Here is a 12,925-nt window from a genome sequence, read left to right on the forward strand (position 1 = left end):
AAAAGGCAGCTGCCCCAGGTGAAGACTCCGCAGAAGCCCTGGGGGGGCAGGAGCCCCCCTGGGTGAAGACAAGATGAAGTTTAATAAAATATTTAAAAACCTGTGTTTTTTTTATATTTCCTTTACAGGGGGGCTATAGGTACCAGCAAGGGCGTAACTACCATAGGTGCAGGGGGTGCAGCTGCTATGGGGCCCACTTTGCCTGTCAAAGTATCATGTGCTGTATACATTTTTCAGCATTAGATGATAAATAGGGACCCTTAAAAACTTTTGCTATGGGGCCCACATGTATCTAGTTATGCCACTGGGTAACGGCGAGCCATTAATGCCCCACATGCTGGTACCTGTGGTTCTCCCAAGTACCAGCATGTGGGGCAGGCTTGTGGGATACTGGGAAAAGTCTTAAGACCTTGTGGGTACCCTCTAATATCCAAGGTCTTAAGACGATGCCCAGTATCCCATAAGGACTTTGTGAAAAGGAATTACCGGTAGGTATTAAATTCCTATTTTTACGGTTTAAACAAGCTATCAACCCTGTACCCACCGCTCAGGGGTGCAGGGGATAGCCTGGGGCTTCAGTCCAGGCCTGGGTTGATTAGTTAGGGTGGGTAATGTTTTGGCCATGGGACCCCATCGAGAGTATCCCCTGGCTGCAGCATTATACCCCCTTCTAGTGGAGCCTGGTGCTGGTCCCCAAAATACGGGGAACCCCTATTCATTTTGTCCCCTGTATTTTGGAAACCAGGGCCGGCTCAAGAGCCTGGTGCGTGTCCTCCATATCTTGGGAATCAGGACCACTCCGAGCTCTGGGCTGGTCATGAGGGGGGGGGGGGGAGCAGGAGGAGAAGAACCCCACAACATTTTTTTTTAGACTCAGGGCATGGCCACATAATAGTACAAATTCACATTACACCACACAATAGTGCCACTTAAACACACTACACCAGCTAGAATCACTTGGACATGCTGAGCCAGGGTTACGCACACCATAATGCCTGTTAGGCATTATGCCACGCACAGTCATGCCCATTATACAACATACCACACCATTATGCCCATAACACAACATGCCACACACCGTAGTGCCCCAGTACTCCTGCTTATACATACTGTATGATGCCTCCAGTAGTGTCCCCCCCACACAATTCCTAAAGTAACGCCATTACAGATAATGCCCACAAATGTTCCACCACATAGGGGCAGATTTATTAATGGGGCTATATACGTTTAAAATAACAGGTCCCGCTTCTCCTGCATAACAAAGAGAAGTGGGCACGCTTATAACCTTGATGTATGATGCAGGCGGCTGTCGATAAGGAGAGATGTTATTTCCTGTCTCCTCAGCTCTCTTTATTGGCGGCCAGGCAGCACTGCGCGAGCGCATTGTAAAAAAAACAACCTCCCCTGGTCGGCTCTCTGGGCATGCGCAAGATTTTGTTATCGCAAGATCTCCAGCGCAGCCCAGAGCCAGCAGCAGGGCTAGTGCTGTCCCAACAGTGGGGATAGGACAACGCTAGCCCTAAGCGGGAGAAGCAGCTGATACTACATCGCCCCGGCCGCTAATTGCTGGGGGGGATTACAGAGGACAGCCGCGCCGAGCGTTACTCTTCAGGCTGTCCATAGAGCATGTTAGGTGTGCTGTTAACACATATAAAAAAACGTAATCCCCCCAGTTAACCAGCATTAAGTGCAGATATGCACTTAAAATTAGTTGATACTTCTGCCCTTTAACAACGCTCCTGCTCCCCTCTTAGCAGACATTTCAAATGTGGTCACTGCCGGACATTAGAGATAGAAAAAGGAAAGGTGTAAAGAGATGGGGTGAGGCGAAGGCAGGTCTTGCTCCAGCATCAGCCTTCCATGCACTGGCTTTTACAGTTCAGCAAAGGCATGCTCTCATGCGTCCCAGCGCTGGCAGCCCGTGCTCACCTGTAATAGCACCAGCTGCCAGCACTGGGGAGCAGTAGAGCACTGGTGGCAGGTAGCATCGGGAGCAGCAGTACTCCGACAGCAGGCCCCCCGGGTGCAGCAGCGGATGACCCAGGGAGGAGAGGTCAGACAGCAGTGGCGGGTGGTCCAGAGAGCAGGAGTGCTCTGGGGGCTTATTCGTATTTTTGGCATTTACTATGCCAAAACTAGAAATTTTCGTATTCGTATTGATGGGACATTCGTATTTGTATTTACAAATACGAATGAATACACCATCGATAGAATACGACAGAAATCACCATTCAAAAGAATGGTGATTCCTGATTTACTAAGCGGCTGTATTGAAAATACGACCGCTAATTAGTGTAAAACATCCGCGAATGGCCGGGCAAAAACGGCAGGAAAACACACTTTATTTTCCTGTCGTATTTGCAGCCTTCAGTGTTAATAAAATAGGAATTAAAAAAAAAAAACGGCGTGTGGTCCCCTCCACAGCTGTAACCAGCACCAGGCTGAAAGAGCCAGGGCTGGTAATGAAAAATCAGGAAACACGACAAATAGGGGTTCCCCGATTTTTTAAAACCAGCCCCAGGTCCAGGGCTGGTTCCCAAAATACGGGGGACAAAATGAGTAGGGGTCCCCTGTATTTTAAGAACCAGACCAAACCAGCCAGCAGGGTAATGTCACAGCCGGGGTACACTTATTATATAAGGTCCCGCGGCCAAAACATTCATCCCTATTGACCAGTCAGCCTGGCCAGGGGCCCTGGGGGAGTGGGTACCCCCCCAATAAAGGGGTCCCCCTCCGGGACTTACCTGACCAGGCTGAAGCCTGGTGCTGTCCCAGTGGGCATCGCGCTGATTGCAGTGTAAAAAAAGAATAAACTATTGTTTAATACTGTGGAACTATGAGTCCCAGCAAGCCTCCCCCGCAAGCTGGGACTTGGAGAACCACAGGTCCCAGCATGCGGGGCATTAAAGAGCCCGCTGGTACTTGTAATTCCACAGTATGAAATATAGTCAAATAAATACACACTGACATATGAAAAATAAAACTTTAATACAGCCAAAGCCCACACATACTGATACTTACCTATCTTGAGCCCGTTGGTAGGTCCCGGGGCTCCATGGTCCAGGGTCTGGTGCCTTGGTTCCTGGGTCCGTGGCTGCAGAGTCCGGGATCTTGGTTCCGGGGCTGGTCCGGGGTCCGGGTCTCCAGGGCTGAACAGTCCAGGGTCCAGGATCCAAAGAAATCCATTTGGGGACCTGTGGAAGGAAATCCTACTCACCAGGTCCTCTGGCAAAGATCCCGTCTTCTTCTCTCTGCCGTAGTCCAAGTCCCGCATCACCCCGCTCGGACTGAGGAGAGAAGCAGAGAACATTCATCTTCCACGCCTCTCCTCCGAATGATTCTATTGGCCGCCTAGAGGCAAATCAGGAGCCGACTTTCTTGGCTCCAACATATCTAAAAAAGGGGCAGACTAGATTCTTATCTGCCATCACATTCTAGCTTTCTAAGGGTCACAGTTACTCACATTTGCACAGACAGCAAAAACCTCTTGAGGGTTGGGGAATTGCATATGGACTTGCGATAGAATAGCAATTAGCGATTCATACACAATTCTCTCACAATTTAGCAAAGGGTGTATTCTCTATCGGGATATGGTCATATTGTCTACAGCATTTAGGTCTACAAGCATTAGGTCTACACCACTAGGTCGACCTGCATTTAGGTCGACATGACTGAAGGTTGACATGACTAAGGTCGACAGGGTCATTAGGTCGTCACGGTCATTAGGTCGACTTTTATAAGGTCGAAAGGGTCATTAGATCGACATGGGGAAGGTCGACAGGCAAAAGGTCGACATGGGGTCATTTGACTGTTTTATGAGTCGACATGTGCCGACAGGCGGGATTTCATGCCCTACCATCCACTAGGGCGTGGTGGGAGAATCAAATAGTGTGCCCGAAGCATGGCGAGTGCAGCGAGCCATGCAAGGGGACGCGGTGCTATGTTGACTCTGTCGACGCTTGAAAAGTGAAAAAAAGTCGACTTTTTCACTGTCGACCTAATCAACCTGTCGACCTTATACCGGTCGACATAATGACCCTCTCGATCTAACACCTGTCGACCTAACACATGTCGACCTAATGACCCTGTCGACATAACCCATGTCGACCTTCAGTCAGGTCGACCTAAATGCAAGTCGACCTAATGGTGTAGACCTAATGCTTGTAGACCTATATGCAGTATGACGAATGATCCGATTCCTCTCTTTCTGCCTGGACGGTCAGGTAAGGGCCTGCGTCCTTTGTAAATATACCATGCAAATGGGTGTGGCCCAGAGGCAGATTTACCATAAGTAACCACTGCACCTGCCTAGGGCCCAGCACGTCCCAAGGGGCCCATAAAGATATCCTGGCCATCCAAAACATTCCCAGAGGAGCATTGCATGACTACTGCCTGATGTCATGGCATCACATGGACCAGCGCACACTCCCAAAGTCCCTTTAATAGGATATAAAACATATGGTGTCATCCACTGTATGTGGGAAACCAGGTTACTGTACATGTGACCCAGGTAGTCAGCTAAGACCTAGAGCCTGATTCAGATTTGTACTCAATGCCGATGTTCATGCAGCTGAGCATTTATAGGTAAACCCTGCATGCGCCAAGGTACTTTATCTATGGCGCCTGCAATCAGCAGCAAGATTATAGTGCTATGGATTGTTTGAGGAGGGCCTCAAACCGGTATCTTGCCTTGGGCACCGTGAGGTTTAAATCCGCCTCTGGTGTGACCAGCTGTAGGTGGGTGCAGTGGCATTGAGAGGGGGGAGCCAGTACTTATTACCCGGGCCCAGGTCTGCTGGAGGTTCCTCCTCCCCTGTTGCAGGGAGCCGGGCAGTTGGGAGAAATGAAAGGCTGCCACAGCACAGCCTCTCTCTTCTGCTCAGGACATGCTGCTCAGTGCTGTGTGCGGAGCTGGGGAGAGAGGCAGATGCTGCAGCCCTGATGCAGGCGTGATCCCTCCCTGCCACCCACCTGTAGTGCCCACTGCCTGTGCAAAACCATTTTTTTTTAACAAGGTCCGGTAACCATAGCGGGGCCCATGCACCCCGTCAGTGCCCCTGGATGGGTATGACTACCCGTCACCTGGTGCAGACACATGCTTGGAGAGCTTGGGCCAGGGGATGTGTTGGCCACCTCTACTTACATCTCTTCCTTCAGTAATGTCATGTAGTTAAACCAACATGTTTATAAATCGTGTCTGTGTAAAACCCCTCCGTGCAAAGTGACCGTACTGACATCCAACACTATAACAATGGAGATTACCATCATTTTACCAAGTCAGCGTAATGGCATATGTGTTTTGTTATTTTTTTTTAACCCTTTGAGACCAACATCTCATGTGTTCAAAATATCTGCTAAAATTGCCAGGTTTGTTATATCAATTCAAATAACAAAAGTGTAAAAACAGATTATATTTCCTATATAAGGTAACATTGCCAGTCGTTATGATGATGTTTGCTTGGCAATTTTCACACCTATTTTGACAAATTCATTGGCACTCAAAGGGTTAAAGCACCACAAAGCCATTCCCCAATGAAATGCAATCCAGTAAGGGGCTTGTTTTCTATAACCACAAAAGGCCTGAAGCAGCGGCATCTCATATGTACCACCCTGCGCATGTTGTCCAAGTCAGACATATACATCTCTATGGATCTGTGGCCAATATGGGCTGTGCACAACTGAACTTCATCTCCTCGTGTGGCTACATGGGGGACACTGGATGGCAACGGGGCATTTGCACATAGAGTATAAATCAGGTTGGCATGCAAATGCATACACAGCTGTGATTATCTAGTTTATGTAACCACCAATCATCACAGGAGAAGCTGCCATCCAAGAAAGAAGACAGACACCCGTGGAGCCATCTCAAGTCACTATTGAGGAACATCAACTCCTAGGGTTAACCTATGGCCCTTCAGTCTGGGCGACGCAGTGGTGAGGCTGGTGACATGGTTCTCTGCATGCAATATAGCAGCTAACGAGGTAATGGGCAAGTACTAAGGGGATGTACTAAAGCCGTGTACACACGGTAGCGATATGGGCTATAATCGCTGGAAATATGGTCGCTGGTGACCATATTGCCAGTGATGGGAGTGTGCCCCTGCTATAAATCGCTCCCGTTTTCAGCCCCATTCTAATCGCTGGTCGCAGGAGTTTACTGGACTGGGAAGCACATCGCCTTAGGTTTACGTTTCAGGGTAAGTCAGAGGAGGACTGCTTGCTGGCGTTTGTTTGGGATCATTTCTGCCGGGGTAGGTCCAGGGCAGCCATGGGTGCCGCTTTGGCGGGAATTGCGTTTCATGCACGTTTGCGGGGAATGCAAGATCCTACTAGATCCTTTGTGCTTAGTAAGGCCGTGCGAGGTTGGGCTAAAGAGCGCCCCCCCCCAAGGCTGATACGCGCAGGCCCATAGATTTACACTTACTGGGTAGTTTAATAGGGGCGTTGTCAGAAATCGCTGACTCCCCTTTTGAGTCTAGTCTATTTGGGTTAGCCTTCTCCGTGGCCTTCTTTGGCGCTTTCAGGATCAGCGAGCTGGTTGCAGCCAGTAGGGCTTCTGCGAGCACAGGAATGCTGTTCACGCATGTAGTATTGACAGAGAGTGCTCTTAAGTGCAAAATTCCTCGGTCTAAGACCGATCAGCTAGGCTGAGGGAAGTGGGTCACCATGCAGGCTCATTCGGAGCCAAGGTTGTGCCCCGTGGCTTTGGCCACCATTTACGTGGCTGCTAGACCTCAGGGCGGGCCCCAATGGCTGTTGCATAGTGACGGGACTCCGCTTTCCAAGTTTCAGTTTGGAGCGGTATTTAAGCGTTGCTTGCACCATCTAGGTCTGAGGGAGGGCGAGTATGGTACGCACTCCTTCCGCATTGGGGCAGCCACATGCGCAGCGGCCAGCGGGCTTCCTGACTCTTCCATTCAAGCAATGGGTCCATGGAAATCCGCTGCATTTAAGACTTATATAAGGTTAGATAAGATTTAGTTGTAGTGCGCCTTCTGCGCTGACCCAAAAACGTTGTTTACCCGCTGGTTTTGGAACAGCTAGTGTTCCGGAATCAGGGGTGTGAAGGACTTTCTTGCTTTTTTTACCTCCGTGGGTCCTCAGTAATTTCAATTCGGCCCACCTCCCCCTTCCGGGACACACGAGAGGTTTTTATCAAGTTTTCGACTTCACTTGGGTCCATTGTTACTAACTTACCGTATTTGCCGGTGTATAAGACGACCAGGCGTATAAGACGACCCCCCAACATTTCCACTCAAAATGTAGAGTTTGTTATATACTCGCCATATAAGACTACCCCCTCTTTCGCACACCTCCCTGTCACTAGCAGCTGTCTGGTCCCTTGAGTGGTGGGTTTTGCTGGGGCAGGACAAACCTATCAGGGCAGGTTTGTCCTGCCCCAGCATAACCCACCACATAAAGTTTTAATACCCCCTCATCTGCAGCTTCCCTGCAGTGATGCCGCTGTCCTCATTAAAGGGTACCTCGGTATTCATTAAAGGGTACCTCTCCTCGCCCCCCCCCTTCTTATGCATAGGTACCGTACCTTAATAATAAAAGTACGGTATTTGTCTGCATCAGTGTAGGAGCCGGACTGGAGGCAAAGCCTGGGGGTAGGCTCCCCTGACAGGGTTTGTAGGGAGCTGACTAGCTGGACAGTCATAGAAGGGGTGTCTAAGGAGAGGGTCATAGGGGGAGGGGCTTAACGGGGTGTAGTAAGGGTATATAAGCAGAGTGCAGGCAGGAAATAGGGGTCACTGGGAGATTTTTCTGAACAGCTAAGCAGCACTGCATCTCCCATGGCTTCCCCAAACGCTGATGCTGAGGTATCTGCAGCGCTGGCTGCCCTCAGGGAGGCAGCAGGCACCAGAGGGACAGAGTGGCTGCAGCAGCAGATGTCAGGTCTGCTGGGGGGACTGGGAGCAGCAACGCAGGAGGCTGCTCCAGCGGGCGCACGGCCTCGGAGGTCCAGGCCTCCGGAGCGCTTCAGCCCATCCGTGTCCCCCAGGGTTCAGCGCCGTTCTAGGAGCCCCGTCAGGGACCCTCCAGGCCAGGCTGCGGGCCGGGCACCTTCCGCCCGCAGGACCAGGTCTGGGAGGAATCCAACATGCAGGCGGAACCCTCCGCGCGGGGGGAACCCCCCCCACGTGCAAGAAGATCCGGCGTCACGTGGGTCTGGACCTGGAGTGGCGGGGCATGCGGGGCATGCCGCTGCCCAGCGCGGGGTGAGTCGTGCCAGGGGGGCAGAAGTACAGGCTGCGGACCGCAGGCCTGGTACACGGAGCGAGAGACGCACAGCTGGCTCCGCCTCCAACGCGGTCACGCCGGCTGGTGCTATACCTGAAGGTCGGGAGGACAGGAGAAGAGAGATGGCAGCGTCAGCAGACGATGGAGAGATACCTGGTCCTTCTTCATCTGGGACCCGTCAGGACACTGGACCTGCGGCTGCTGGGTTCACAGCCCCCAGGCAGCCTGGTGAGTCTGTCTCTATGTCTATTAATGCTTTAGCACAAAGTCAGGGGGGGGAGGGTTAGCCCCCCAGGGGGAAATGAGTAGGGGCTTTACCGAATTATTGAGTGGTTTTGCAGATTGGCTGGTGGGTTTGCGGCAGGGGGCGGGGCCGTCCCCGGCGGCAGCATGGGCACCGCAGAATTCGGGCACACCAGCTAGCATTAGTGTGCCGGTCAGTAATAGTGTGCCTGTTAGCAGTGGGGTGCCGGTTAGCAGTGGGGTGCCGGTTAGCAGTGGGGTGCCGGGGAGCAGCGTGGTGCTGGTATCCGGCGGGGAGCAAAGCAGCAGCAGGGCAGGGGCTGAAGGGGGCAGTGTGGTGACGCAGGATGAGAGTGGGAGGCTTAGTGACACTGCGAAAGGGGAGGTGTATGTATGTTTTGAGGGGCCATTGGGGGCCCACCTGAAGCAGGAGGTGAGGGAGAAGATTTGGAAAGGGGAATATGTGGATATATTTTCATTACTACCCTTAGAGCGTTTTAACCTGGATAGGCCCCGCAAGGAGGAGAAAAAGGAGGAGGAGGAACGGCGGAGGTATCGGCTGATACCGCGGTCATTCACAAATTGGTTACAGGCATTTGCTATTTTAGCTAGTGTGATTGGGGAGAAGGCACCTGACAATTGTTCAGGCTTATTCTGTTACATGGATGCGATAGGAGAGGCATACCGTATGTACGGGGGCATGGCCTGGCTCAGGTATGATGAGCAGTTTAGGCAGAGGAAGGCGGTTCGCCCCAACATTCGTTGGGATCATAAGGATATTGCTTTATGGTTAAAGGTAACGGCCCCCATAAAAAGTGGGCAGCCCTTTCGTGGGGATGGGGGGGGGCCGAGAGAGGCCACAAGCGGGACGGCCATGCAGAAGGGACTCTGCTTTGCCTTCAACGACGGGTCATGCCGGTTTGGAGCAAAATGCAAATTCAAGCATGAATGTTCATCATGTGGAGGGAACCATGGGGCAAATAAATGCTTCAGAGGGAAGTCCCGAGACAGTAGTTCAAAAGGGGGCGACACCAGTTTGGCTGGAAAGGATGCTGGGTTATCTGCGTAGGTATCCTGACCAGCGGACAGCCGCCTTGTTGGAGGAGGGGTTTAGGGAAGGTTTTAAGATACCTTCTGACGTGCAGGTGTCAGGAAGTTTTAGGAGGAATTTGAAGTCTGCTAGGGAGCATCCTGAAGTGGTGCAGGAAAAACTGTTTAAGGAGGTGCAGCTGGGTCGTATGGCTGGACCGTTTAGGGCGGCACCGTGGCCAGATTTGATAGTCTCTCCGTTGGGGGTGGTGCCAAAAAAGGAGGCGAACAAGTTTCGGCTGATACACCATTTATCCTTCCCAAAAGGGGCGTCGGTCAATGATGGCATTGACCCCGACATCTGCTCGGTGGTTTATACATCCTTTGATGCGGCCGTTAAGTGGGTGAAGCGGTTTGGGAAAGGGGCCATGTTGGCAAAGACTGATATTGAATCGGCATTCCGGTTGCTGCCTGTTCATCCAACCAGTTTGCGCTTGTTGGGATGTTGTTGGGATGGGGAGTTTTTTGTTGATCGTTGTTTACCGATGGGGTGCTCCTTGTCGTGTGCTTATTTTGAGGCCTTTAGTTCCTTTTTGGAGTGGGTGGTTAAGGATGTCTCTGGGTGCAGTTCAGTTATTCATTACCTAGATGATTTTTTATGTATTGGTCCCGGGGGGACCGGTGTATGTGATTTATTGTTGAGGACTGTTGAAAGGGTGTCGGCAGACTTTGGGGTCCCGCTTGCTCCGGGAAAGACGGAGGGCCCTGCGACTGTGATCAGTTTTTTGGGTATTGTCATTGATACTGTGAATATGGAGTGTCGCTTGCCTGAAGAAAAGTTACTGGGTTTGAAGGCCGAGGTAGGGAGGGCGTTGCTGTTGAAGAAAATCAGATTGAGGGAATTACAGTCCTTGCTGGGTAAGTTGAATTTTGCGTGTCGCATTATGCCGATGGGCCGCATTTTCAGCAGGAGGCTGGCAGCAGCGACAGCAGGGGTGGTTCTTCCTCATCATTTTGTCAGATTAGGTAGTGAGTTGAAAGGGGACTTGCGGGTGTGGGCATCTTTTCTGGAAACCTTTAATGGCAGGGCGTTGTGGATGTCAGACACGTGCGTGGCTACAGAGCTAGACCTTTTCACAGACGCCGCTGGGAGTGGCGGTTTTGGGGCTTATTGCCAGGGACATTGGTGTGTGGGCCGGTGGCCGGAGTCTTGGGTGCAGAGAGGCTTGGTTAAAAATTTAGCATTGTTGGAATTGTTTCCTATTTTGGTTGCAGTTGTTGTTTGGGGTGAGCTGTTCCGCGATAGGAAGATTTGTTTTTACTGCGATAATTTGGGGGTGGTCATGGCTATTAATCAATTGTCGGCATCTTCACCTCCGGTGGTTACTATTTTGCAGCAGTGGGTATTGGAATGTCTGGCTTTGAATTTGTGGGTTGTGGCTAGGCACGTTCCCGGTGTCTCTAACGGCATTGCGGATTCTTTATCTCGTTCACAGTGGGAACGATTCCGGGAGTTGGCGCCAGAGGCGGACAGGGAGGGGACCGGGTTCCCGAGTCGGCTCTGGGCTCTGCTGGACGGGTAGTCGATCAGCTCATCAGGGAATCCTTGGCCCCAAATACATGGTCGGCATACAACCAGGAATGGTGGAGCTGGTTAGAATGGCGTGAGGTAGTAGGTTTGAAAGAGGATGATGACGAGTTGGCTGTCTTGCTATACATAGGCCATTGTAAGGAGATTGGTTGGTCAGTGGCTAAGATCACGCGCTGTATGGCGGGCTTAGCTTTTGGGTTTCGTGCAGGTGGGAGGCCTGATGTCACAAAGAATTTCCTGATTGCGCAGGCTTTAAAAGGCTGGAGAAAAGGACATGTAGTACAGGATCAGAGAAGGCCGGTGTCCTTCCAGTTGTTGCAGAATATGGGCAGGAAGTTGGGTGAGGTCTGTAGTTCCAATTTCGAGGAAAGGTTGTTCGGGGTAGCCTTTTCGCTTGCCTTCTTCGGGGCACTGCGGATTGGTGAACTCGTGAGTCCAAGCGTCTCCAGGCCGGGAGGTTTGTTAGGGGAGGATGTGGATTTATACTCGGATAGGGTGGAGCTAGTGGTGAGGAGGTCTAAGACGGATCAATTAGGGAGGGGGAAGAAGGTAGTTCTCTTCTCTGTACCGGGCTCAGATATGTGCCCGGTAGCACGGCTGAGGATATTTAAGGAAGTCAGAGTGGGCAGAGAAAGGGATCCTTTGCTGATGCATGCGAATGGGTCCTTTTTATCACGGTTCCAGTTCACAAGCGTGTTTAGAGCAGTCCTGCGGACGTTGGGCCTCAAGGGGGAGGAATACGCGGGTCACTCTTTCCGCATCGGGGCCGCAACTGAGGCTGCTAGGATGGGTTTGGGAGATGAGCTGATTAAGCGCATTGGGCGATGGGAATCGTCTCGTTTTCGTTCATATGTTCGTTTAGGGGATTGTTGAGGCTGATTGTGTTCTTTCTAATTTTAGGGCATCCCCCGTGCCTGATTTGGAGTTTAGGACATTCATATGTCTTTTGGGGAGCTTTGCGGGCTGATGTCAGACCGAACGGCCGCCAGCTAGGTTTGGATAGAGAGGAGGCAGTGGTTCGATGGCTGGGGAAGCGCGGTATGGTATGGAGTGGAATGTTACAGGAATTTCACCGTTTTGTTCGGCTCGATAGGGCTCCCGACATATTAGTGTTGCACGTGGGAGGGAATGACCTTGGGAGCAGACCATTTAGGGAGTTGATACGGGATATCAAGTTTGATCTCCTACGTTTATGGGCAATGTTTCCAGAGGTGATCACAGTTTGGTCGGATATTGTGCCGCGCCGTTACTGGAGGGATGCAAGGTCGGCTGACAAGATCAATAAGGCACGGATAAAAGTCAACAGGGCAATTGGGCGTTTTATGGCTAGAAACGGCGCGGTGGTGGTGAGGCACAGGGAACTTGAGTCTGGTGCCGGTGCTTTTTGGAGAGGAGACGGTGTGCATTTGAACGCTGTAGGGATCGATGTTTGGTCCTTGGGACTACAGGAAGGGATAGAAACAGCGTTCCGGATGTGGGGGGGTCGCCCGGGGTCAAGGGCTTAACCCCGTGCTTGGTGGCGGAGGGGGGTCCTCGAGGTTGGTGGCATTGAGGCTTAATTATGCGGCGGGGAGGGCCCCATGAGGGGGCTGGACTCCCCTGGGTGAGGCTAATTAATGAGCACTGGGTGTTGACAATTGGTGCCCTCGAGCCAATCGCTATCGGCTGGGGGTAACAACTCCTGGAAGTGCTTAGAGGTGTGGATTGATTTATTGAGGGCCTCGGGGACCACCTTCCGTGGGGAATGTTTTTGATTATTGTTAATTTTGTATTGTTTCAATAAAGATGGCTGCTGTGGCCAATTTTATCCAACAA

The 12,925-nt window shown here is 51.6% G+C and overlaps 1 protein-coding gene across 1 annotated transcript in view; it reads right to left on the reverse strand.

The window, feature by feature from the left end:
- Positions 1–1,707: 1,707 nt before the first annotated feature.
- The window catches only part of LOC146053353 (uncharacterized), a 50,111-nt gene continuing 38,893 nt past the window's right edge, over positions 1,708–12,925 (reverse strand). The window contains exons 5-6 of the mRNA XM_083167992.1: positions 6,425–6,556; positions 1,708–1,775 (exon numbers count right to left, since the gene is read on the reverse strand). Coding sequence (XP_083024118.1) covers positions 1,708–1,775; positions 6,425–6,556 — 200 coding nt within the window. The remainder of the gene's footprint in view (positions 1,776–6,424; positions 6,557–12,925) is intronic.

This window comes from Crinia signifera, unplaced genomic scaffold, assembly GCF_055691185.1.
Source record: "Crinia signifera unplaced genomic scaffold, ASM5569118v1 HAP2_SCAFFOLD_157, whole genome shotgun sequence".
In the NCBI taxonomy this organism is placed as follows: domain Eukaryota; kingdom Metazoa; phylum Chordata; class Amphibia; order Anura; family Myobatrachidae; genus Crinia; species Crinia signifera.